The sequence below is a fragment of the Scardinius erythrophthalmus genome (assembly GCF_964197995.2).
Source record: "Scardinius erythrophthalmus genome assembly, chromosome: 16".
NCBI classification, from domain to species: Eukaryota; Metazoa; Chordata; class Actinopteri; order Cypriniformes; family Leuciscidae; genus Scardinius; species Scardinius erythrophthalmus.
Window position 1 is genome coordinate 4,194,206 of NC_138236.1, and position 27,945 is coordinate 4,222,150.

The 27,945-nt window shown below is 38.2% G+C and overlaps 1 protein-coding gene across 7 annotated transcripts in view; it reads right to left on the minus strand.

The window, feature by feature from the left end:
- Positions 1–27,945, minus strand: part of ubr5 (ubiquitin protein ligase E3 component n-recognin 5) — a 58,583-nt gene that overhangs the window by 2,395 nt on the left and 28,243 nt on the right. For 3 of the 7 annotated variants that reach the window (XM_081388911.1, XM_081388909.1, XM_081388908.1), the window contains exons 28-56: positions 26,753–26,844; positions 26,045–26,191; positions 25,781–25,899; positions 22,667–22,793; positions 22,437–22,566; positions 21,474–21,634; positions 20,525–20,764; positions 18,447–18,570; positions 16,403–16,514; positions 15,615–15,746; positions 14,681–14,938; positions 12,776–13,044; positions 12,489–12,700; positions 11,600–11,833; positions 10,565–10,638; positions 10,287–10,459; positions 10,068–10,181; positions 8,557–8,774; positions 8,359–8,479; positions 7,298–7,643; positions 6,979–7,066; positions 6,076–6,220; positions 5,854–5,984; positions 5,137–5,197; positions 4,756–4,934; positions 4,408–4,492; positions 3,641–3,796; positions 3,445–3,558; positions 2,451–2,595 (exon numbers count right to left, since the gene is read on the minus strand). In XM_081388911.1, coding sequence (XP_081245037.1) covers positions 2,451–2,595; positions 3,445–3,558; positions 3,641–3,796; positions 4,408–4,492; positions 4,756–4,934; positions 5,137–5,197; positions 5,854–5,984; positions 6,076–6,220; positions 6,979–7,066; positions 7,298–7,643; positions 8,359–8,479; positions 8,557–8,774; positions 10,068–10,181; positions 10,287–10,459; positions 10,565–10,638; positions 11,600–11,833; positions 12,489–12,700; positions 12,776–13,044; positions 14,681–14,938; positions 15,615–15,746; positions 16,403–16,514; positions 18,447–18,570; positions 20,525–20,764; positions 21,474–21,634; positions 22,437–22,566; positions 22,667–22,793; positions 25,781–25,899; positions 26,045–26,191; positions 26,753–26,844 — 4,507 coding nt within the window. Of the gene's footprint in view, positions 1–685; positions 1,384–2,450; positions 2,596–3,444; positions 3,559–3,640; positions 3,797–4,407; positions 4,493–4,755; positions 4,935–5,136; positions 5,198–5,853; positions 5,985–6,075; positions 6,221–6,978; positions 7,067–7,297; positions 7,644–8,358; positions 8,480–8,556; positions 8,775–10,067; positions 10,182–10,286; positions 10,460–10,564; positions 10,639–11,599; positions 11,834–12,488; positions 12,701–12,775; positions 13,045–14,680; positions 14,939–15,614; positions 15,747–16,402; positions 16,515–18,446; positions 18,571–20,524; positions 20,765–21,473; positions 21,635–22,436; positions 22,567–22,666; positions 22,794–25,780; positions 25,900–26,044; positions 26,192–26,752; positions 26,845–27,945 lie in introns of those variants that run through there. The other 4 variants (XM_081388912.1, XM_081388910.1, XM_081388914.1 and 1 more) reach the window with 3 other exon arrangements.

A 27,945-nucleotide genomic window follows, 5' to 3' on the forward strand; every position in this document is an offset into this window, starting at 1 on the left:
CTAGGTGGCACTGCGCTGAAACTGCGCAGGTAGACTTAGGTCATGGTTGTCATAACACAAACCAAGTTTGGTCAGAACATGTTAAAGCGTTGAAGAGGCTCACATCCACTTTGGCATGCTCTTCGTCAAATTCCTTCACGCGTTATTCAATAACGGTTATAAATTCCGTAACTTTCTGTTGGCATGGTCTAAAGATGATCTAGTTAAATTTTCATGAAAATTGGATGAACTGTCCAGGAGGAGTTTGAGAAAAGTAGTAAATTTCATGACGGAAAATTAAATGTCAAATCGAATCGTCTTGAGACAAGGATTAAGAGGAAATTAGAACTTTGTTTCTAGCCTCAAGGTTCAAAAGTTATTAGCATAAACGTAAGTGAAACTTTGAACAGTTAGTGGTGTTAGGGGGATCGAGCTAGACTCCAAAATTGCAGTGGTTTATGTCCAGACTGTCCGCTATCTCTGTGCCAAATTTCATAACTTTCCCACAAGCGGTTCTATGCGCTGACAGACTCAAGAGCGGAAGAAGAAGAAAGAAAAGGAAGCAGCAGAATAATAATAAGATTGCCAATGATTACAATTGGTGCTTGGCCCCTAATAAAACTACATACAAAGTTATACACAATTATATAAAACAATTTAACCAAAGATTTTTACAACAATAAAAATATAGCAATTATATAAGAACCTTCAGTTTGATACTCGATGGAAAATGTTCTTGGAAAATGTCCATTAACAAAATTTCTGATTCAAATTGTTGCCTATAATAGAAACAGGCTAAAATATGCTAAACAGTCAATAGCCATTTCCATGCTACGTTCCAAAACTGGAATATCTCATAAAACATTTGCAAATAAAGCATCATTTCCAATCCCATGTCTTCAAGAGAGAGCAAATAAAAATCATCACTTCATGGTCATCAGCGCATATCAGTAATATATATATATATTTTTTTAAGTTGCTGCAACGGGAAGTCTATGAATTTATTTCAGATAAAATTTTTTTTTTACTTGTGCATCAGAGAACAGACCAAACGCAATAAACACTGTCATGTTATCTTGCATTCAGAGGCAGACGCCTGATGTTTGGAGGCGCAAACAACATGGTTTGAGTTTCAGGGCTAAGAAAGAATATTAACATTACTAACATAGCTCTACATAACAGAGAAATGCTAAACCTTAATAATGAGCCTTAAAATATAAATTAAGTGCTAAAGCGCTAATAAATCTTGCTGCAGTGCACTGGCAAAAGTAACGATTAAGTATCCGGAAAAAACAAAGGAGACTGTCTGAACATTTGAACAAATTTAATAAACTAGTGTTTTCTGAGTAAGTGTCGGCTGCAAAGTTGAAGTGGACGACACTGGCTCGTCATCTCTGGACGTGCCTATAGAGAGAAATGAACGTTGAGTTAAACATGTCGTGCAGTGAGCGCTACTAATTTAGCTTCCACACGAACACCCCTAATATTAGAGCACATGTATCTAGATTAATATGAGTAGCCACTTTACATGGTCGCTCGTTCTACTAATGTTTCAAATGACAAGCCATGTTTGAGGTAGGCTTGCAGAGGTAGATGTTTCGTCTTATTTACAACATGACAATGTGTAGCCGCTGCGCTACTACATCTTCTGAGGCAGCGGCAGAAACGGAGGAGGCTGGTTTGCACTGGTTTTATTCCGTGCTGTCGTCTCCACCAGTCTCAAAATTTTATGCATCCACTGTATTGTAATTTTCTGCTCGACCGGCACTTTGCAACAACACAACCTTGTTTCTGCAGCGACTTTCAGCATGTTTCCTATAACAACATCTAACATGTTTACATTTTACGTGGCATGAGAAAGTGGCAAACTACAATCTAAAAATAGAGCTGGAACAGATTTCCAGAAATGCGATTTGATTTCAAACCACATGTGACCCTGGATCACAAAACCAGTCATAAGTCGCACGGGTATATTTGTGGCAATAGCCAACAATACATTGTATGGGTCAAAATTATCGATTTTTCTTTTATGCCAAAAATCATTAGGATATTAAGTAAAGATCATGTTCCATGAAGATATTTTGTAATTTCCCTACTGTAAATATATAAAACATTTATTTTTGTGAGTGAATGCAGCACAATTGGAACATAAATGGACAAATTTAAAGGTGATTTTCTCAATGTTTAGATTTTTTTGCACCCTCAGATTCCAGATGTTCAAATAGTTGTATCCTAACAAACCATACATCAATGGAAAGCTTATTCGTTAAGATTTCAGGTGATATATAAATCTTAACTTAAAAAAATTGACCCATGTGACTGGTTTTGTGGTCCATGGTCACATATGAAATGTAGCTCAAAACGGATTTGCATTTCATGTGATTTTTTTTTCCATTCACACTCGCTAAATATGATCAGATACGCACAAAAATCGGATTTGGGCTGACAAGTCTGAGCGAGGCTTTATGTACCTGATTCATCATTGAAAGAGGTGAAACTAATGAGCATCTGGACGTTGACTTCTCCACAGCCGTTGACCAGCAATCTGAAGTCCTCCGCCGTCAGGTCCTCCAGAGCATTCTTTGGAAGCACATCCAGAAGGCCCTTCCGCATGGCCTGCAAAACAAAATCTTCACTTACATCTGTGCATGGCTTTATTTTTGGCAGAGAGTACAGATCTTTCAGTGAGTGGCGAAAGAACATGCACCTAAAGCATGCAATGCGCGAATTGAAAAAATGTTCAGCTTGAATGCAATGCAACTAACTTTTTGGATAAAGCGTCTGCTAAATGCATAAAAGTAAATGTGCATTCAAACCCGGTAGTTGTGCCTGTGTTTTGCCCTCTTTCTCTCCCTCGCTCTGTCAATCTCTTAGGCTCAACCCCTCGGGACTGCTATTGTTTTGGGGAAGCTGCCTATCACTGTTAACCTGACTGATGACACGGTCTCCGCTGCCAATCCTGTCTACCGTCAGCGTTTAAAATAGTGACAGGATTAACACGAGGCACACAATCTTTACTCTCCTGTTCCCCTACTTTATGTCGTGTTAATCTGCCCTTTTTGCTAGGTTTTTTTTTTGCTCAGTTTCATTCTTTCTTTATACAGTTTTTGTCAACTCATTTTGTTTTTTGCCATTTTTATTTCTCATCATTCATTAAGCACATTTGCTTTTGTGCTGATGACAACCTTCTCATTGCCCGAGGGGAAAACTGGACAGGTAATTCCTTAATTGTAAAATAAACTACCTTTACTGGCATTTTTGTGTAGTGTTTTGTCCCTAGCCACCACCATTTAAGCACATAATGGTCACAATCTCAATGTTACCTCTGCTAACCCCAGACCAAAATTAAGAAGATGCAAAACCAGTAAGCTTCAAAATGAGCCGTGATTTGGACCACATAGTTAAAGTCTGGCTCTCTGAGTCCTAAAAAACAGGTTAGGTGACTCAAAAGTTAAGTGCACTCACATGCAGAGGCTGTTCTGCCACCACCAGCATCCTGTGCTCTGCGTATCTCCTCACGTACTCATACACGTTCAGAGGAGTCACAGGCATGTTGACCCCACCGGCCAGGAGCTCCACCTGCAGATCCAACAGAAAAACATTCAGACATGTGCAAACACTGAACCCCAATGCAAACACAAAAGGGAAATGTAGCCATTACCTGTCCTGCTCCTTCCTCCTTGCAGAGGTCAATAGCGAAGGCGAGGTCCATCGCTGCAAACACAGCCTCCGCCTCCTCGGTTTGAGAGTGTCGAATCAGCTGTCGCAAACTCTCGTACATTACCGGGTCGAAGAAAGCGAAGTCGTGCCAGTTCACCTGCAGCACAGCGAATCCAGTCAGAAAAGGTCACAGAATTTTGGCAAATTGTGGATAAGTAAATCAAAAGTAGGGCTGTACAGCTGTAAAAACGAGGTCTGCATGTTCTGCACGTCTCTGTAAATGAGCTCAGTTTTGTCTACTACACACTCAAGCTCGTGACACGCAGTTCTATGTATTTCTCAAAGTGAAAATAATAATACATTTTTTATATTTTGACATTCAATGAAGTTTTAATATTATCAGTGGACTTGTGCAGCATTTGATTTCACTGTAAAAGATTAATTCAAATGTTAATATTTTATGCCTTTGATTTCTACCATTTTGGATAAATTTGCATTTAATAAAAAAAAAAAAAAAAAAGACAAACCAGAATTTATGCAAAAAATAAAACATTTCATACATAGGCCCCATTATTGTAAAAATGTTGATAAATTATTTAATTGTTAATTTATGAATTCAATTAATTAGACACTTTTTGATTATTAAAGGTGCAGTATTTAATATTGATAGTTATTTTGGAACAAATAAAACCCTAACTTAGTGACAGGTTTAACCTCAGATCAATGCAGGATATCGCTATTACATAAGTTATTAACACAGATATTCACCTTCCTGCCGAGCAACACCTTGATGACGTGTCTGTTGAGTGTGATGGGGCAGAGTTCATTTTGTAACAGACATAACCCAAGTATCCTGCAGGCAGAAGAAAAGAATCAGGGATATTAGTAAGAGCCGGTGGTTCAATTTCAATTTCATGTTGCTTTATTGGCATGACAAAAATAAAATGCATCTGTGTTGCCAAAGCATAAGAACAAATATAAACAACAACAAGGAGTTAATACATCTGATATAGTAATACAAGTAAACAGGATAATTATGATGTAGATGCAGATACTAAACACATTCTGTACAGGTTCATTCTCTCACAGATGTTCAAGTGAACATGCATCTCGTACCTGCCGATGTTACGGAAGCAGTTGAGCCTGGCCTCAGTGTTCTTGCCTGGACGGGGCGAGTAAAAGCCCCTCTTGCCGGGTTGGTAAAAGAGAGGTGCATTATCATCCCCGTCATCAGGGTCGTCCAGCTCCATATCAACCACGCTGCGGGTGGAGCCGTGCCTCTTTCGGTTCTCCTGCTGGTGGAATGTGGAAATTACAATTAAAAACAGATCACGGGTGCAACAAAGAACTTCTTTAATCTTCAAAGAACTATATAGATCAACTCATGCACAATATGCATGCAAAAACTACACAGCAGAAAATGATGTTGAGTTGAACCCTGAATCTAAGCTGATGCAAAGAACAAGAAAAGAGCCTTTAGAGTTTGACACAACATACTTGTGCTTTTTCAGGAGTGTCGAGGAGGCCGAGGTCCAGTATACTGTCAGCGCCATTTTCCCTGTGCAAGAGAGAGAAGCTCATAAAATACTCCATTGTTTGCCATTTGATTTTGCTGATAGTGATTTAAAAAAAAAAGTATTATAACAAATATATTTAATAAGCAATTACTACAGCATTTATTAAATACATCTAATAGTATTTAATATGTAATTTTATTATTACTTTTTAAATTAATAAATAATGTTAAATATGCCTTGTATATAATTTAATAAATTATGTAATTTACATAATTACTTTATATCATAAATATAATTTTATTTAAATACTAGTAAAATATGTATTTAATATTATTAAATACTATAATAACTCAAATAACAGAACAAAGACACAAATGAAAGACCTAGCTGAAAAGCAATAAGCACTAGAAATAAGAAATACTACATAAACGTATCAAAATGTATTAAAAAAAACAGCAGTCTTCACTGTTACAAAAAGTTACAAAAGTGATTCAATCAAGAGCAATGAGAGATTTTGTCTCTTTTTTGTAATTTGATTAACATTTAATGACAGACAACAGCAGGTTTTAGGCTCCTGTCACTTAAAAACCGAATGCACAGATCCAATATACTGTTACACATGCACTTTCTTTCTCAACTGTTTCAGTTCACAGGCATAAATGGCTGTTTTCTTGACAGGGGGCGTGAGATTATTCACCTTCCGTGAGTTATGAGGAGCTCCATGGCCTCTTCCACACGAGCTCTGAGTGAGTCTTCACTGGCCAGGAGCAGCAGCAGCTGAGCAGGAGAGAGTTCCAACAGCATCCCTGTGATTTTACTGGCAAATGCCTGTAGAGAAAAGCACACCACATAAATGCATATCACACACTAAATCATCTTTTCAAAAGCCACATTTGCTGATGGTTGTACTGGTTTGTACCGGCTGCATGGCGTGCACTCGTGGGTACAGTCTCTCTCCTAGAGCCTGTCTGTGAGCCGGCAGCGGCTCCGGTTCATCACTGGGGTTCCCTTCTGATGCGGGTCTGAACGGCCGTGTGTCAATTGACAACTGTCTCCTTGAGTCCCTGCAAAGAAAATAATAAATATAAAAAATTAAATGTCCAAAAAAATGAATGCTTTAAATCTTTTATTTTATTAAATAATATTTTTTTAGGAATGCCATCATGATTTTTCAAGGCCGATTCCAATTGCCGATTTTTTTACAAGCAAATTTATTTGTTGTTTATTTGCTGTATTACAGGCCAAATTGGCCTTAAACAAAAACATCTGTAGCCATTTGAAATTAGAGGCAACCACTGCATTTTAATCACGATCAAAACAAAGATGCTACACACATGCAGCATGAGCAGTTGTTTTTGATTTAAATAAGAATGTATAATAAAAGATCATCTTCCATGATATATTCATATATTTTCTGGCAAAATAAATTTATCATGAACAATTAATGCACTTTGGGTGCTAAAAAGGCACTTCATAAATAAAATGTGCTATTATTTATTTAATTTTTTTAAAAAATTGATTTTTTTTTTAAGAATACCCATACATTTATCACGCAAGATTATCTTTTATTTGAATTAATTACATATTACATTTTTAATATTAAATGGAATCAAATCATTTTAAATAATGGGATTAAAAACAACACAAAAAACATCTCCATTAAAATGAATGTTGCTTAAACTTAATTTGCCAGATATTACACCATGAAAGATTATGATTTTTAAAAAATAATGAATTTTATCATTCTTTTCATGCATGTCATTCTTATTTTGCCAGACCATACATCATGAATATTTGATATATAAGGCTCAGGTAAAGTCACCTATCACGGTCTCGTCTGGATGCAGCTCTCAGTCCTCCGCTCCTCCTCTCACGCTCACGGTCTCGGTTCCTCAGCCGCTGCATAAGATCTGCAAACACACACAGAAAAAACCTGAGCATCACCTTCTCAAAAACACCAGCAAACTTTCACCACATTTACACAGCAGCTGAAACATTTATCCTTGAAAAAAAGGGTAATAAAAAGGGCCAATAAATCAATTAAAATAAGAAATAAAACAAAGTAATGAAAACCATTCACCATCCCATAAAATGGCCTGTCAAAAAAAGAAAAGAAAAACCAGAAGGAAATTGATACGTACTGCTGGCCTGCATTCCCTTGCTGACGCTCTGTACACAGTCCAGATTGGGCAGCTTGTCATTGGACAGGAAAGCCTGTGCGATGGCCGTGTAAAAGCTCCGTGCCACTCCGCTGCCCTCTCCTGGTTCATCCTTGAAAGTCACTTTTACACGATGCACAGCCATGGGCGTAGTGGTGCAGCGCCGGCCGAAGTGGGCATTGAGCTGCCGCATGGTCTGCTGGATGAGCTGCTCTCGGTCACGGTCCACCTCCAGGGCCAGATCACGTGACTGAAGGTTCCTCAGCTTCTCCATCTCACGCCGAAACTTGGACTCCTTTACCTCAAAACCACCCAGTTCGGTCAGGATCTGCAACGTTCAGAGAAAAGTAGATATTTATAGAACAACTCTTTTCGATTTTCATGTTTATTGACCAACTTTTCTAGGGATGTAACTAACAATTATTTTGATAAATCGAATAATCTGTCGATTAATTCGTTGATTAATCAGATTAAACATAATGCTGATCAATAGTATTGTTGATTGATTAATTAAATTAAGTATCCCCAATATAGTGAATTTATCTATATCACCTATGCTATATATTATGTGCAAAAAATGACATTCTAAACCAAAAAACAACTGACTGCTTAATGTTATTGCATACTGTGCTTGCAAAAGTTAAAATGACAAAATTAAATGATTAAAAAAAACAAAAGCACAAAATCTATATGCAACAAGAAATATTTGAGAAAATGCATATTTTAGTCAGACTTTTTGCACTCCTGTTCTACTGTTCTTCGTCTGTTTGACACACATGCATGCGCTGACGAGTGCCTTTTGTTGGAAACCCTTAATAAATAGCCTTCTAAGGTTTCAGACAAAACGGGTCATGCACTTTTCCCGCAGCAGCTCTGCGTATTCTGCTATTTTCCATATGCATTTTGTCCATGGAAATGTGTTATTCAATACTGTGAGGCGACGTGACCTGCGGATGGTTTCCATGCACAGTGTGCAAATGCAAAGTCTTTTGTTCAAAATGGCTTTCTCTGAAAATAATCTGCTAAGAATGAGCTGTACTTACAGATCCCGGTTCTGCTCCCACGTCCTCCATGAAGACACGGCCAAACAGCTCCAAAGAAAGCCGCCAGCGGCCCAGCAGCATGTCGTGAGAGATCACCATCCCCATGAAACTACAGTGTGGACTGGAGGAAACAAACAAGAAACGTCATCATCACATCACTCACAGCCCTTAATGAATCTATTAAATGTTATTACTTACATAAATGTGGGAAGTGGCGGGCCATCGCTCTCTGTCAAACCAATCTCTGCAAGGAGGCTGCTCTTCAACTGGGCTGCCAGATCATGGGGTGAAGGGCCTGGTTTAGATGCATCCATGTCCTGCTCCGCAGTCGACTGCTCCTCGCCACCCCTCTGCCGAGACTCCATACTCATCACGTTCTTCATGTTCGCCGAATACGACATCTTTGTGGGTAGAATCTGGGATGAGAATTACCCATAATACAATATTGTAAAAATATTGCTTTATTGCTCATTGTTGAGACCTGATCAGAGAAGCGTTTTTTGACCGCACTTTTGTGTTTGTGTTTAAATTGGGGCTGTCAAACGTTTAATATTTAATTTTAATTACATGATGTGCCAATTAATTAAACGCGAATTAATTGCACATTACATTTGGTTGAGAAATTACTCCCAAAAGATAATTTAAAGTCATTATTGTGTTAAACGAGAAAAGCATCAAATAGACATTACAAAAAGTAGCTTTAGAAATAAATATTTTATTTCATTCAACAACTGCCTTATATTTATGAGATATATTTACAGACCAAAACAGTTTGGTTACTAACATTCTTCAAAATATCTTCTTTAATGTTCCACAGAAGAAAGAAAGTCATGTCTGAAACAACATGAGGGTGAGTAAATGTAAATAAAAAATATTTGTTTGGCAAACTATCCCCAAAATAGGATTTTTTTTTATTTTTTATGAAATGATACTCTAAATAAGAAACTAAAACTGCCAGAAGGTTGCGGTAAATGTCTAAATGAGTAGGTAATGGAGTCATTATTCATTCATCCAATTTGTTCAAAACAGCTGATTAATTCAGGAATCAAGTAAATGGCTCTCTTAATGACTGATTAGCTCAAAATGCGGATTAATTCAGAAACGAAACACCGCTGTGTGTTGCTCGGAGATGCACAACAGGCATATTGAGGCATATAACTGCATTCTATAGAGTTGTTGCCCTGTATCATGTTTGTCACCATCATGTTTGTCACCAATCAACTATATGAAATGCAAGATGACTTGCATAGGTCTGGGGCGGGTGAGTTAAATAATTTTAACGCGTTATTTTTCCATAACTAATTAATTAAATGAACACGTTAAATTGACAGCACGAGTTTATATATAACTATACGTTTATATAAAATGTATATATTTATAATAAATAAAAATAATAATTGTATTTATTTAAAATAAATGACTGAAATAAAATAAAAAGTAAAATTAAAAAGTAAATAAACATTAAAATAAAATAAACATTAAAATAAATAAAATAAAAAAATAGGGGAGTTTTAGGGTGAATTTAGCTTGAAATGGCACAATGCAATGTATCATCACTTAAGACCACTATTTGTCAGAGTTTAAAAACTCACAGAAATTTAATATTTACAGAAATATATTTAAAATCAGTTTTTAATACTGAGAAAAAAAAAAAAAAAAAAAAAAAAAACAACTCACCAATTTTCGGTACTGTGAGAAAGTATGTTTACCTGCAAGCAATTCATGTCCACAGTCAGATCCGTGAGGCCCTTACTGGCCATGTACGAGGATGAATAGAGACCCTGACTTGGCCGTCCAAACAAGTCCTCCTTTCTGGCATTGGGCTGTGAGATGAGGGAAATCAGCAGTGTTAAACTCAACCATCTGCACTGACATCACAAACCACCTCTAATAGAAGAAGTGAAATGCAGGAACAGGGCATCACTGACCTGCAGGAGATGAGGCTGGTCAGCCAGAGGAATGGCCTCAGCGAGAGGTACTTCAAAAGGATTAGGAGGGATGCATCCTAGGAAGGTCATGGAGTCAGAGCGGCGGAAAAACGGATGGTGCTGTCCGGTCTCAGCGGGTACTGGCTCCTCATCCTTATCCTGCAGGGTGGAGCCTGTGCAGTCAAGAGTAACAAAGAGGTCTGATTTGACAGCGGGAAACCAGCGCAGAATTTAATTAACATGTCAGCAGCTTTAACACATTTTCATGCTGAACTCACTCTGATTGGTGTCCTCATCATTCTCGTGTTCAGAGTCCTCGTTGTCCAGGCCGAGTTCAAGCAGTTCACGATTCCTGAAGTAGAATGAAAGAAGCATTTAGAAATCTCACAACAGCAGCTTACATTAGGGCTGGGCATCTCCAATACTGATGACTTGGAATCATAAAATTAAATCAACATCAACATCAACTAGTGGGTTGGCTAACATTTATATAAAAAATAAAAAAACATTCTACATTAAATGTTTTTCAGATAAATAGTCAGTTTCACTAGTCGACAATCGCAAACCTTTTAAACCAGTTCAAAGCAGCAACAACAAAAAGAAAAGATGGCTTTAAAGGGGTGGTATAATGCCCTTTTCACAAAATGTAAAATAAGTCTTTGATGTCCCCAGAGTGTGTGTGTGTGAAGTCTTAGCTCAAAATACCCCAGAGATATATTATATAGCATGTTAAAATTGACAATTTTTGATGGCGAGCAAAAACACACCATTTTGTGTCTGTCCCTTTAAATGCAAATGAGCTGCTGCTCCTGGCACAGAGGGCGGAGCTTCAAGAGCTTGTGTCCTTTTACCTCACACACACATGCACTGAAAATTTCTAAAACTTTTAGCCTTTTATGTTCAAACCGGATTCAGACAATGATGGAGAAACTCAAGAAGAAGTGACAACATTTCTGAATGGTTAGTTGGTGAATTTGTCGCTTATAGTTATCTTCGAGTCATTGATTAGCATATTCTGTCTTGATAATCTATAAATCGTGTTCCGGGGGCGGGGTTTATGTAAATTTTAGGGTTGGTGATGTCATGTTGTCTCTACCAGCCATTTGTTGTAGTCCTTAAAAAGCGATTTCTTTAAAAGCAATTATCTCCCTTTGCTTTAAACTTTGAGTGTTGTCACTTTGCAGATGTTGTTTATGCTCAAACAGCAACATTACACACTAACTAAAGTTAGAAAAGTGAAAATCAACCACCCCTTTAAGCTATAATCACTCAAATTAAATATAACTGCTAAAATTATAATATGGATAGTTTACCTCTTCCTGTCAATCTGAGTGGTGTCGAGTGTCGTCTGCAGATTCATGGCTTTAATCCAGTAGATGAGGGCCTGGAAGACGTAGGCCACGTGTTTGAGCGAACACACGTCCAGCACAGGCAGAACGTCTGAATGCTCATCATTATGGGAACGCATCAGAGACAGGGCGTAGTTCAGGAAGTCTCCTCGTGCCGACATCATCCCCTGACGAGCAGTCAAAAGTGTTGCGGCGCGCCTGTAGCACAAAGTATGAAATTATTTTATGACAATAGAGTGCTAAAGGGATTACATAGTTTTGCAGACCAAAATCAACCAAAGTATATTCATGTTTTATTCTACAACATAAAATACATCAAAAACAACCCCTTTGTGTTTTTTTAAACCTTTTACGTGTTGAAAAAGGAGGGGTGAAAACAAGTGGCTAAATGTGGTTACAGACGTTTTTGGGGACATTAAACGGCATTAAGTGGAACAGGTAAGCTCATCTACTCTCACCAGTTGCTTTTACAGACTCGTTGTGTTTAAAAATCATGCTCTTGCAAACTATTCAGACTCAAACTTTGAGATTTTAAATGACTGAAAGAGTCACAAGCTTAGTGAAGATGTTGAAGTCATGTGACTAATGCAGTTTGTTTACAGCCTACGTTTAGCTTTTAACTTCTGCTGATTGTATTTAGGCTTCAAAATTCATAAAAGTGGTGTTCTTTTGTGAAGATGATCATGATCAATATTATTCATACATGTTTTGTTCGTCACAGAGCTTATGATCTTCAAAATGGAGAAATCCTACTGGGCTTTTGACGAGCGAACCACAGAAAATAGATGTGTGAATTTTCACTTCATGCTGACTTGACAGAAATAATTAAACTGCAATTGCCCATGGGTCTTACCTTCGACCTTCAAGTGTTCGGAGACTGGCCTCCTCTCGTGCAGTCATGCGTTCTCTGCGGCCGGTGTGTTGTGAAGCGTGCAGCGGGTGGCTGGGGTGACCAGGATCCCCGGCCGATGACAGAGCTGAGCCGTACCGCAGCTGCGCTTCAGTGGAATCCATGATCGACACCATCCAGTTCCAGGTGGGGATCAACTTATCCTCCACAAAGTTCTGAAAAACAAAGTTGTGTTATATTTTTCCTTTGTTGCAGTCCGAGTTTGCTCGGGTCAAGACCGAACGACTCACCTGCAGATTGACAGCGTCCTGATAGGTGAGTTTGACGGCAGCGGGGTACTGCGAGTAGACCAGATGGTTGTATTTGGGTATGAGGCTCATGAGGTCTGAGATCTGCCGGATGACGATGCTGTAAGCTCGAGCCAGGCTGCTGGCGGACGTCAGGTAACTGCTGGAGTTACTGGCCTCCAGGGCTGCGGCGGCGGCTGCTGCGCTGGTGCTGATGGCGCTGCTCCGTCGCAGGTTTGAAGGGTCAATGTAGATGAGGCCAGTGGAGCTCGCTGGAAGATACATTAGAAGTATTGTCAGTAACATTGAATTACTTACCATATTTTCTGGAAAACAAGGAGCTTTTTTTATCATCTGAACATTGTGACATTCCATAGCAACTTGAATAATGTAATTAAAGGGACATGAAACCCTAAACTAAATTTCCTGAGATTTTAACATTGTTATGCGTGTTGAACATGATGAAAGACAAATGTTTCCATCCATTAGTTTTAATTGTAGGAGAAAACTAGTTAATGTTAGCATTTTTTTGGAGCGCTATTTTCAACTTCTGGGTTTGAATTAGTCTTCATGTCAACGTCACAGGATGCGCAACTTATCTTGTTTATAATATTTGTGATAACAAACATTCAGGGTCTCATTTGTTAACAATGATGACATGCACTAACAATGAACAACTTATTTTTAAAGCATTTATAATTTTTTTGTAAAAATAAATAAAAATAATTGTTCATTGTTTGATCATGTTAGTACATCAACTAATGTTAAGAAATAAATCTTTTGATTATAATAGTGTATTAAAAAAATTACATTAGTAATAATAATAAATGAACATTACTAAGAATAACAAATTCTATGAAACTATTATTCACGGTTAGTTTAACTAATGCAGTTAATTGTTACAAGATGAAACTTTATTGTTAAATGTCAGTAAACATTTTATTTACCATTTTTTCATTATATTTAATAATAAAATGTGACTTGTCATTAGGGATGCAACGGTACACGGTAAAATACCGGACCGTTCGGTCAGCCCTGCACGGGACAATCTACCCTCGTGTCCCGCGGTACTTCGGTTTTGCCATTGAGTTCGCGCTGATCCTTTTAGTTTTTGCTTTAGGCGCCGTTCTCCTTTTTCCAAAGCGCTAGGGCGGTTGCGCTCCGGAGTCCGGAGGCGTCTGTCGTTGCTAAAGCAACCATCAGCTGCGCTCTGGTTGGTTCTTGTCACGTGACCTACAGTGCGCTTGCGGCATTCTGAAAAGTTGAGAATTTTCTGCTGGGGACATCGTTAGTGCCAACCGGTCTTGCCTTGCACCAGACAGTGTTGATAGACTCATCTTTTTGCACAATAATCTCTCAATAGTGGATGAGTAAATAACATTGCACTTTGTATCCTGAATGCAGTATTTTTTTATTATATTATTTTGCTGTTTTTTTTTTTTTTATTCAAAGCACAAGCTAATTTATGTTTGTTAAAGGTAAAAGTGCACTTTTTCTTTCACATTGATCACTTCATATACCAGTTATCAAGGTTTGGAATTGGGATCCACTTGAATATTTTGAAGTGTGTTTGTTTACATTTTGTATTTCATATAAGTGATAGTTGAAGTGCTTGTATTACTTAGTGTTGTTCAGTACAGACTAGAGTGTTAATTTATTCCATACAGTGATGTTCTTCCTACTGTGACATTCTGTTTATGCTCATAAGAAAAATAAAACATATTTTTTGGGATGAAATAACAGTCTCTTTCTGCACAAAACACGTACCGAAACCGAACCGAGACCGTGGCCCAAAAACCGAGGTACGGACCGTACCGTGGGCTATCTGTACCGTTGCACCCTTACTTGTCATCTGGTTTTTTTTTTTTTTCTCAACAACGTAATTTTAATATGGTGGGAGATACTAACCTGCCGGTGCGGATGAGCTGGATGGGGCGCCGCCAGCGGAGCGCTGGCTGGGTGTAGTGCGAACCGCCCACTGCATGGACCGCGGCGCCTGGGCCGCACTGTTGGCGTGTGCTGAGCCCGTTGTCCTCTCCAGAGGCTCATCCAACAGGAAAGTCTCCTGATCCACATCGTCACTCTGACTGCTGCTGCTGTCCGAGTCACTGGAGTCATTCGACTGAGAGTCGTCCTCAGAGAAGAAAGCAGGAACGCTGCTAGCACCTTCAGGAAAAAGACAAAACATTTCTCAGTGTGGGAGGTTATGCTAAAGTCAGCATCACCGATATTATGAAATGCATGCCACTTTTTATCTAGCCCAATTTTTTTTACATTATGGTTTAAAAGTGAAGGATTTATTTTCCACACCAGTCGCATCAAACAGAATAATGCAATTGGTTTGAGTGGCCCATCTGGGCCTGACATAACATTTGCTCAACCAATAGCATGCATTTTGGACGGGGCTACATGTTTGCTTGACTAATTGAAAAAGTGTTTGGAAAGTCATTTTTGTAATTACATTTGATGACACTAGATGCGTAGGCTAACTTGGGTACATAAAAAAAAAAAATATATATATAATAATAATAATGTACATTGTCCCTTTAAAAAAAAATGCTAATGAGAGTGTGCTATGCCACTAACTAGTTAGTCTGTAATTTCTGCCTAAAGTAGATACGCAAGGGCATCTGAAGTGATAGAACTGTTCAAAATAGACTGTTCAACTCCCTAAACATAATTCTAAAGAGAAAAATTCAAAACAAAATGCATTTATAGCCTCTTATCTGAAGCCATTATAGCCTACTGCATGCTCAGAAGGTTATGTGGAAGGTTATTTGAAAGCAGAAAAAGAAGGGACCATTTTGAGGCATAATTGCATAAATTTGTCAAATTGAAGCACCTGCTTCAGATCCAGCGGTGGCGGCAGTCACAACGCTTCTGCGCCCACTTGCGTTGTCCTGGTTGCTATGGTTACTCTCACTGTCACTCTCAGTCTCAGCGGCAGCCAACAAATCCAGCTCCATGTCACTGCCTGCAAGAAAAAGATTGTGACTTCGGCCTCATTTACAGAAGAAATTGTTGGCTTCTAGACAAAGACAACAAGCAGGGCCAGTGTTTCTAACACATGCTTTTGTTATTTATATTTATCTATATAAGCACAGCAACATGTAGGGCTGGGGGAAATATTATCCTGATTTTTTTTTTTTTTTTTTTTCATATTCGATATCAGTATTTATTACAAAACTCTGATTGGTCTACTACGACATTTTGAGGTCAATTATAATATCCGTTGGAAACAGCAACACTGTATAATGACGCTTATCCAAGAATTTGTAGTTTTAATTCAATCCACTTAAATATTTCAACTTAATATTTGTCTAATTTTTTACTTGTGTAGCAAATAGCCATGTAATAAGCAAGATGATGTACATCCATCTGTCCACATTGTTGTCGTAGCAAAATAAACCTTATTACAATATTCATTTTATACTATTGGGAAAGGAAAAGCATTCCACGTGTTTGTTCATCCTCAAAAATGGATATAAACAATAATTTAGGGCTCCATGAAATCATGAAATAGTATTTTTCCCAAATTCTGCGCGTTAAATTTTTTCTGGATTCAGCGTTTTATGATGAACAGAACATGTATACAGTAAGAATTAAACCATCTCTGTGATTTGTGTTTACCATCTTCATCATGCTCATCATGCTGTCCTTCGGCCTCTGCGTTCTCCTCACCCTGCTCCTCCTGGTCATCATGGTGATCCTCCTCACCTGCAACTCCCTCCACCACCTCCACCTGAACAGGTGAACAGCCAGGTAGCATTTAGAGAACAAGCTTAAAGTCACCATGAAATCAAAATAGGCCATTCTTATTTTGTTATGGAATATTGCAGTATTTATTATGAATGATTTATCGGTGCACTTTTTTCTTAAAAATTCATGTGCCTCATAATCTTTAATCAAAATAACTTCCCCTCCCTCTAGCATTGACGTTTGTTCTCTAATGGTGTGTTTACTTGGGCAAGGGCAGGGCAATTTGTCACTCACATGAGACTGACCAATAGCAAACCACGACCATCCAATCAATTCCCTATGGATAAAATCAAGTCCCGCCCTACATTTGTTCTTGATCCAGACCAAGCGGCAACATTCTGATCTGAAAAATGAAGCCTACCCGGAAGTGCGAAAAACTGCAATACATCGAAAATCCGCTAGAGGGAGGTCCCAAAAGGGAGCAAATGTCCATAGCCCCCCATGTTAAAATGTCCGTTTTCACAGCATAAATTCATGTTTTTACAAGTTGGTCCCATGGACTTTTATTGTATTTTTCGATAGCTTCCGAGTGCCTGACAACTGTGAGGGGGGTGAATTTTTTTCTAACTTGTTAGTTTAGATCGTATTTAGATATAAAATATATGACAATAAGGGCGTGGTTAACTTTGAGTGACAGCTTGATTGACAGCTGACAAGGCAGCGCCACGGAGAATGACAACAAGAAGCGCCATTTTTTAATACAGTTGACATATAATACTACTGTTTATGTATCATGAAATGTAGTTTTAAGAGTTTTTCAGGCGAGAATGTAGTTGTTTAAAGCTCAAATCTGTGGTTTATTTAAAGATTTATGAAAATTTTATCCAGCGATGACCGGGCGCTCGGCACTCATGTACCCCACCTGGAGCAGTCTTTCATCGGCTTGACGTTATGAGGTTTGCCGCCAATGCCGCGGACTCTGGCGTCTCTTTAGTGGTTAAACATGAGATATTGTGTATATCTATATTGTCTTGTGTATATCTAATGGGCGATTTTTGGTCTCGTGAATCTAATTTTTTTTCCCTGGGCAATCGTTTTGGCTGAGGGGAAGTTTTATAACTTTATAAGCTATTTAACTTTACCGATGTATAGACTATAGAGAGCTGACTTTGTATGTTTGACTGAATTGTTTGCTTTATTTGTATAGCTTCTTATACCTTTTACGTATACTTTTATAATGGCTAATATTGATAAAACTGAAATTTAACAAAAAGAGACTGGGTTGAGTTTTGTCATTTTAAATTTTAATACAACGAAGATGATCTGTAATGTTGTTTACTGCAAAATCTGTTGTTTAGTACAAATGCACATATTGCCTGGACCATAAAATGTGTAATATTTTTATATTATATTTAAAATGAAAAGAGGCAGGTTTGTGTTTTATATTTTGTTTTTTCATAAATAGGCAAACGTTATGTGCAGTTAAATATAATCAATATGCGTTGCCTGAACCACATTTGTGTGGCTATAATGTTTAAGATTTCTTTAAATGAAAACGAAAAGAGTTCGTATGGTGTTTTATAACATATTTCTTTGCCTAAAATATACACAGAGATAACCAAAGTGGCAGAGCGAGCTGAGTGACGCGCGCTGCGTTAGAAGGTGGGCGGGGTTAGGATTTCCCAAGATTTTCCAAGATGGCGCCGCCCATACCCCCCATAAACGGCTTCAAACCCGTTCTTCAGAAAGTCTATGGGTGACGTCACAGATGCTTTGTCCATATTTTTTACAGTCTATGATCCAGACACAGTTTTACTTGGATATACAATCACAATAGGGAAAAAAGATGATTGCAACATCGGTTTCAAGCCGACTTTAAGGCAAACAAACAAACAAACCAACCAACGTATTGGCCAGGGTAATAAAATGGCCAATATTTGACAGTTGTGCTACATGCAAGTGTAGGGCAACGCACCTCTTCTACATCAGCAGAAACAATATCATCCTGCTCCTCGTCACGTCCGCGGGCCGTCTGGGACTGGCTGCTGCGGCGGGGCTGAGGGTTCCTGATGATGTACGAAGAGGCTGATTGACTGGAGCTGAGTAGCACAAGAAACCATCAGCATTAACGACTTGATTAAGATCCATTAGAATACTTTGCAAAAGCGTCAGTGTAAATTTAATGGAATAGTCCACCCAAAATTTTTTAATTCTGTCATCATTTACGCATGTCATTCCAAACCTGTATGCATTTCTTTCTTCTGCTGAAAACAAAAGAAGATATTTTGAAGAATGTTGATGGCCAAACAGTTTCAGTTCCCATTGACTTACATTGTATGGACAAACAACAAAATGGAAGTCAATGGGAACCAAAAATATTTTAGTTAGTTACCAACTAAAATATTTTTTTTTGTGTGTTCCATAGAAGAAAGTCATACAGGTTTGGAATGACATGTGTGAGTAAATTATGACAATTTTTATTTCACTGCAATAGCTTCAGTGTAAACCCAATGGAATAGTCCACCTAGGCCTGTCACGATAACAAATTTTGCTGGACGATAAATTGTCCAAGAAATTATCGCGATAAACGATAATATTGTCGTTCTGAGACCATTTTCATTTAATATAATTATAATGGCATAATAATGCAGGTACAGCTTTTCAACGATCTATAAACTTTTATTTCTAAAGAATATTAAACATTGAAAACGGAAAACATTTTAAATATCCAAAAAAATGAACAAAACAACCAAAAACAATGAAAGCAATGGACTCTTAGTGTCTGTTAACAAAATAAATGTCTGTTAATAAATAAAATGAAACAAAATTGCACTTCAAAAAATATTAAACATTAGGCTTTAGACATTATTAAATAGTGATACATTCCATAACAGGCAAAACTGACAGTTAGGACCTTTGTAAACAAATAAAAAAAAAAGCCTCAACAAGCCATATCGCACAATTTTGCACTGTTACTCCTGTTACTTTGTCCTCCTGTTACTTTGTCAAGTGATTGTGTACTGTCGGGAAGACGGAGACGCACTTTATTACGTGTGTATGCTACGCACTGAAAATACTTGGTTAGGATTAGGGGTGAGGAGTGCGTGCGTATTACACGCCATAAAGAGCGTATCATATGCACGCAAAAACTATTTTTGGCGTATAAATGGCACGAGAAATAACATTCGTGGTATAGATACGCATTTTCATGTGATCGGGCTCGCTGTCGCAACTCACAACTAGCGTCTTCTCTCTCTCCCGGCAGTCGCCGCAAACAGTCCCGCCGGCGCTTTCCCACACAAAGACCATGTGACTGACAAGCGCCGCGGCGCCGCCTTCCCACACAAAGACCATGCAACTGACAACGAGAGGGTTCACTCCTCCTATACGCTAAAGAACCGAGCGAGAGTGGTCATCCAGTCTCTTTGGTAGAGAGAGAGAGAGACGAGGAAAACAAACAAGCATGCAAATGGAATTATCGCGGCTGGAAAAATTAGAGCTCATTTTTTTTTATCGTGCAATTAATCGACTTATCGACTATCGCGACAGGCCTAAGTCCACCCAAAAAAGTTTTAATTGTGGGGGGCAAAAAATATAATTCAATGCAATACAATGATGATTGAGAGTTATACAAACAAACATTACTCAAAAAAGCATGTAGTATCTCATTTGATATTCAGATATTAAAATTATGTAGTATGGATAATCTTGGACATTTTTTTAATATATATATATATATATATATATATATATATATATATATATATATATATATATATATATATATATATATATATATATATATATATATTTCTTTTTGTATTTTTTTTTCTAGTTATGCCAAGCTTATAAAAAATATTAATTTATAAATTAAAAGCATATAATAAAATATTTTTAAATCCTGATCCCTAATTCTTATCTAGTGAATCACAATTGACTGGAAACATCATGTAAATTCATTAAAAAAATGAGAAACCCCAAAGAACATATAGCTCTAAAATTTTATTATTTTAATCCATGGAGACTCTTAAGATTCAGTAAAGCGTCACCCACCTGCTGGACTGATCCGGGGAGGGACGTGGTGGCAGCGGCTCCACAGAGAAGAGCTCCTCACTGCCCTGCACAGCATCAATGCTGGTACTGGCCAGAGTGAAGGGCGCTGTAGGGCGAGCGATACCCATGCGCACCGGCACAATCAGGGACTCCGCCACATTACAGAGCTCTTCCACTGCATACGGCAACAGCGCCTGGAAAACACGCCTGCACTTCCCGATGGGCTGAGGGATGAAGTTGCTGAAGGAAAGACACAGGAGAGAGAATGTGAACAGTGTGATTATTGTTTAAAAAGGCTATAGCATGAAAAAGGCGGATTCAACAAACCGATGGTTTATTCATTAACTGCATGAAGGCACTGAGCTGTATAATGTCTAATGCATAATCAAATGTTTATCTTTGGGTAAAATAAACAAATACTTGCCAAAACAAAATGAACCCTGTACAAAATACAGCAGGGCTCGACAATAAGGACTGCCTGGAGTAGTCTTTCACTTTTAATTTACATAAAATTATATAAAAATGGCCTCCTTGGCAAGTATCCATGTAAACATAATCAGTTATGTCTTAAATGAATATAAATAGAAGGCTTGTGTACCAGTATATTGGATCCATGCAGTTCTTAAAGGGACAGGAGCCTAATATTCCTGCTACGGTTTACCAGCAAAGTTGAGATCATATTGATCATTTAGAGGTCTTAGAAATTTGTGTATCAAATATAATACAGTAGATTTTATAGGGTAAAAAAAAAAAAATCAACATGAAGCGTGAACGACTGACTTTCAAGATAAGGTCATCAGATAAAAAATATATTTTTTTTTTTTTTGTTGCATAAAGCATTCGATTTCATATATTGCTTTGAAAAGTCAATATTTTATAAACTCCCTTTTCACTTCTCATCAGTGTGACTGACTACAGTACAAAGCAAAGTTCAATAAATAAGTCATACTTTTTCTTCTTGGAGGATGCCATCTCCACACTGAGGATGACAAACACTCGGGCCACAGAGCGCAAGAACCTCCGTGTGACATTGATGGCCTCCTCCCTGCGGCCGGGGGTGTATTTATTCTGTAGCTCCTTCACCAGGGTCCCTAACAGAGTGTCAATAAACTGGGGAACAACAAAAACAAGAGAAGAAAGTTAGCACAACTCAATATGGCACAAGAAACATACAGCAACATGAAAAGGCAAGCTAACAAACCTTTATGCATTAGACGAGGTTCTCACAATTTTTCCATGACCTTTTCATTTCTCATATAATTCGGATCAGTTTGTGAAAACTCAAAGGTATAATTTGATTTAAAAAAGAAGGGTAAGATAAGATTTAAGGCACATTCACACCAAGAATGATAACAACATTAGAACGATATCTTTGTTTGATATAAGCGTTTGCTGCAGTTTTGTCGCCTGCCACTTTAAATGCTTGAACTCTTGCTAAAAAAGTGATTCCAACGGTATCGTTTCTCTGTGCCGTTATAGTTCATTGTGGACTCTTGCTTTTCTTTTATATTTTGAATGATTTTTAGAACTATATCTTTTTCATTATTGTTATAGTAATCATCCTTGATGTGAACTGGCCTTTGCTCTACATAATAGTAATATTAGCTGATGAAATATTTTAGTTTCATAACTGACAAACTTTACAACATTGACAGTTATTGAACTGATTCAACACTGAACTGACCTTGAGCTGAATGAGCTTGAGTTTCTCTACAGCAGAATCATATTTGAGGAAGTTTAAATCATTTATTGTTATTTGCTGTTTATTACGGTGAAGCTGCTTTGAAAATCTAAATTGTAAAAAGCACTATATAAATAAAGGTGACTTGACTAGAGCAGAGCATAACTTCAAAAATATACAACAGAGACTTCTCCAGGTATGGAAAGAACAACAGCTGTTTCTTCCACTCACAGTGATGTCTGGTGCACACTTGACAATGAGGCAGTGTGTGAAACAGTCCAGCCTGATGGTGCCGCTCTGCTGGTTCAGGTACATCTGCTCCTCCGGTAAAAGGTGAGCAATTCTGCTGCTGGCACTTAGCCTAGAATGATACAACAGCCAAAAAAAAAAAAAAAAATTCATGAAAGCTGAATGGGTCCAATGAAATTTGCCTGCGGTGATAGTTAAAATGTTCGACTTACGGGTCTTTGTTTTCCTGAGAGCCAAACATTATCATGGACTTGAGCGCATTCCAGTCCTGCAACACGCGCTCTAGCGCCAGCTGGGCAAAGCGTGGAGGCTCCAGGTCATGATCCGGCATATCAGAGTCTGAAAGACAGAGACGCATTAAAAAAAAAAAACACACAAAAGACAACAAAACCATCTCAACGAATCGTGCATAACAAGTAAAGTTTAAGTCGATTAAAAAAATCTCTATTAGGTTATTTTAAAAAAAAGTTGATCTCTATTAGGCTATTATAGACAGTGGACTAAACGCTACTACAGTTAGCCATCTCATTCCAAGATCTTTTTGTGTGAAGTGAACAAATCCCTCACACTCAATTTTTCATAACTCGCCTGTTTGTACTTAATAAACCAATACAAACATTTGGCGCGTGCTCACAAGGTTTTCGAAAAGTAAAGGCTACAGGCTAAAACACTTGAGGTTAGAGCCAGGGCAGACGACAGGATGAAGCGTGCAAAGAAAAATAGTGTGTGGGACCATTTCACCAAAAAGAATGACACAGATGTAAGTTGCACCTTGTGTGATACAGTGCTTAAATACAGTAACAGAACATCATCTATGATGTATCACCTGAAAGCGCGACACCCGCAAGCCTCGTGCGTTCACACCAACGGTGAATAGAGCGACTGGCACGAGTGATTTCAATGTTAAGTCAATGCAAAGACGCGTTTACGTCCTGTGGCGCGAATAGTGAGGCGTTTAGCGCGGCGCGGTACGTGCGTCCAGTTATTTGAAATGGCTGTTATTTCAAATAGCGTAGCATATTTTAAGTAATCGGTTAACCGGTTTCAACCGGCTAATGAGGCGCGGTGGTCGGTCAAGATTTTTTTTAGTTTTCGCCATCCCTAGTCCGGGTGTTCAGTCTCTTTGGGGTTTCTCCACACCGTAACTTACACAGATGTGGGAAAGACAGTGAAGGTGGACACGGAGAACAATATGTGTTTCACATTGTCCACAGCCCAAGATTTGCACTGTTGGCACCAATGAAATTTGGCATTGGCACGAATGACCAAAGGTTTGGCCATAGCAGCCCATGAACAATGACACTGGAGCTCCTGTCGAAGCTTTGGTGGAAACAGGAGAGTCGAGGTGCATTTAATTCTACATTGAGTTGGGCAGCTGTGGTTTTATGTTTTTTGGATACAATCCGGGTTAGTACCTGGACATCCCTTTCAGAAGCTTCCTCTTGCATCAACAGTTTGCATCTGTTGGATGTTGTTCGCCCTCTGTGGTTTAATACCAACATTACACTGGGGGGGCAGTCAAGGACTAGTGGTTAGGGAGTTGGACTGGTAACCCAAAGGTTGCTGGTTCGATTCCTGCTATATATGCTACGCTATTTGAAAGGCTGCCCGCTGCTCTGGGTGTGTGTATCCACGTTTGCAGTGTGTGTGTGTCAACTACTCACTACTCTGCTCCTAATGTGTGTGCATTAACTTGGATGGGTTAAATGCAGAGGTCAAATTCCAAGTATGGGTTACCATACTTGGCCGTCACGTGTCACTTTCACTTTCTCACTGGATACCAGAGCTCTCGATACGCAACAAAGACTTCCTGTCCTGGTCACATAAGCCAGCGAAACACACACCAACAAATGGAGATTGGCCACCAGGCCACGCATATATAGGTGTGAGTGAAACCTCCAACAAAACATTGGCCAGTGTTTCCAGTTTCATTGTCCAACCCCTGTGCATATTTACTCTGAAGTGACACCAGTGACCTATAATGTAAAAAATTATTGGTCATGATTACGCTTGACTGCTGACTAACTCAATTGGGGACCTTACTTTTAATTTGATAATTATGGCAATTATCGGCAACATTCAGCACAAATGAGGCGCTCATACATAGGACACGATCACTCCAGAAGCGCGCACACAGACAAAAGAACGCAAAAAGTGCAAAAATTAACCAATCGCTCCATCTTGAGACAGGCTCCTTTAAAAGTGAAATTAATGGTGCGTTTAAAAATACGACGCTGAGAGCTAAACACCCATCAAGTCAGTCATGACAAAAATAGTGTGCGTGCTTATGATTGCATTAATCTACAGGCAGCCCAAAAATATGACCTTTGAAGTGTTTTTCCATTGAGTTGATCATTGTCATTGTCTTAGAATTAAAAAAGAAAATGCACTTAAGATTAGTCCCAAAAGTTTGTAAGAATGTTCCTTAATCTAAACTATATGATGTAAACTATATTATCACCCAGCTCTAATCTGCTAAATGTGACTTTAAGGAATGAAGATATTAACACATTATAAACATTAACATCATGATTTGCTGTAAAGCTGCTTTGAAACAATGTGTATTGTGAAAAGTACCATATAAGGGCCTGTTTACACCTAGCTCCTTCATGGATTTCTTTGATCGGACAGCCATCCGATCGAGAAAAGACCAGGTGTAAATGCCCTGCGAACCGCTTTCGAGACGGATTTAAATTCAGTCACTCAAACCACTTCAGGAGTTGGTTTGAGACGCATTCCAAATGTGTAACTGCATCTGGTTGTTGAAAACCACATGTAAGTTTTACTCCTCCAAAAAAGTTAAAAAAATAAAACGAGTGAGCGTGTTATAGGCTATATGACGTTATAGCTTGATTTGACACATACTCATCTGCGCCTATGCGCATTTCAGTAGCTGAGTATTTCTTCCGCAAGCCGACATGCAAACTCTGAGACGCTCAACACACAATCATCTTTATCAAAAGTAGTGAGACTAAATTATATCTTACCAGTGCTGATGCCACCCTTTCTCCTATTGCGGTCTTTGATCTTGAAATTAGCTGATGATAAATAAAATGCAGCTCATATCTGTTGCTTTCTATGACGTGAACTCCGTTAAATTTGCATATAGTGTGGGAATTGAAAACCGGATTTATATCAGTTTTGCGGAGACACATTTATGTGGCCAAGTGTAAATGGAACCGTTTTAACAAATCAGAGAGCTATCCGAGCAGTAAAAACATATGAAGTGACCAGGTGTAAACAGGCCCTGAATAAATTTGACTTGACGACTTTAAGAAGACTTTCGTCAATCCAGTCTCAGGTCACTTCCCTACTCAAAGACACACCTTCAGCGCTGGCAGCCTTCCGGTTCCTGTCCTCTCGGATGCGAGGTGGTCGATACTGGCAGTGTTCAACACTTTGCCTTGCAACGGTCTGCACCAGAAACAGCAAGATGTGCTCACCCCTATCAGACACAAACAGAGAGGAAGAAAGAGTTCATGACACAGAATGTAGGTTGGATGTTGCCCCGATGGCAACAGAAAGTTGGACTCAAAGGTCTTTTTCCTTTTTTAAACAGCATAAAGTGCTATATTTCCTTGAGAACATACCTGCTGTTAGGAGTGGTAACCAGATTAGTGGTGGTCAGCAGTCGGTAGAGCAGATCCAAACGAGCTGCTTTCTGGCCCGCGATAAGAGTCTTGCATTTACACTTCTCCCAGCAGTCACAGTATGCGGTGGGAGACGTTCTCTTCAGTCTGGAGAAGAAACAAGGAGCATGCATTACTGTTTTAAAGCCTAGCGAACTATGTTGCCGTCTTCTAGAGGGTACAGTAACTGAAATGTAACCGAGTTACAATGTAAAATGTAACAATAATCAATAATCCATTCATTTAGATTAAACTATCCTTCTAGATGCTTCAGTATTTTTGAAAAGTACAGTTTTCAGTAATAAATCAACAGTAAAAAAGTATTTTTTTTATTAGTTTCCATTTTTAAATATTTATTTTTAGCTTTAAATATTTGTGTTTTTTATATTTATTTCAGTTTTAGTACTTCCAACTTATTTTATTTCAGTTAGTTGCCAAGGCCATATTTTTATAGCTGGTGAGTGGTGGGGTATTTGGCACAATATGGCTGCCGTCGCATCAGCATTTTGAGTGCCGAGAAAAGCACTATATAAATGTAACAAATTAGTATTGCTATTATTATTATACATTTTAGATGGCAATAACAACACTGGTTGCAATGCATTCAAGAATTTCCTACTTCCAGAAGGATGCATGTGGTGAAAATTAAAGTGTCAATTTTGCACTCACTTGCAGTCATGACCCTTGTGGCAAACCCTGGCGCATTCAGTGCAGCAGCAGAGTGACTCCAGCAGGCCACAAGTTCTGCACTCAAAGATATCCTGCAAACAGACAAGTTCAGTTAATCCCACAGTGCCACTCTATAAGTCATTTAGATCAGTGCTTCTCAACTATTTTTAAAATGTAAAAAACACATTTGAAAATATCTTTTCTTTTTTTAAATGTAGCAACAAAAAAAGAAAAAAAGCATGCACTCATACATTTATGAACACCATACACTTAGAAATTCAGAACTTTGAAAACACGTTTTAAACGTTTCTTAAATTTCAATGGTTGAGTTTAAGCAGACAGTAATTCATAACTCATCATGGTAAATTCAAACCATGTATATCCTTTTTGCAAATTAACCTGTTTTAATGTCAACCCACTAGTTGAGAACCACTGATATAGATGAATTACACTGGTGGCTAGGAATATCTTTGCTTTGCTCATTGACCCTTTTCACATTTCCAGGGTTCTCAGCAGCAGTCATAGTTGGGCAAACGCCTATAGCAATGAACAGAAACTACAACAAATGCAATTTTTGTATTCCCATTAGGGCTGGGCGATATGGACCAAAAGTCATATCCCGATATATTTAGGCTGAATATCGATATACGATATATATCCCGATACTTTTTTCCGCAAAGTGAGAGCAAAAAGTAAAGACTATACTAATAAATAAACATTAGGCCTATGCTAAAGCGATTAAATAGCAGTCCCAAACTAGTTTTTGTTAATACAATGTTGGTATGAGCCACTACAGTCATTTAAAAATATAAAAAATAACACAAAGAAAAATGAAGTGGCATTTTGGGGTTAATATGGAAACGACAGTAACCAGTAACCAATCGCGGGGAGCAAGGATCAAAGCGCAAATTTGAACTATCGATATATGCGATATGGTCTAATTCCATATCGCATTTAAAAAATATATCGATATATCGCCCAGCCCTAATTCCCATTTGCTCCAATATCAAAAGAAAAATACATGATAGCATTTTTACGACTTCCCAAAAGAAATTGATTAGATTGGTCGAATTACATAATTGAATTAATTTTTTGTAATTTACTGCCAAGGTGCTATAACACAAGTATAGCATTATAAATGTATATGACTTTTTTTTTTTTTTTATGAAATTCTTTACTATATTTCCGATGTT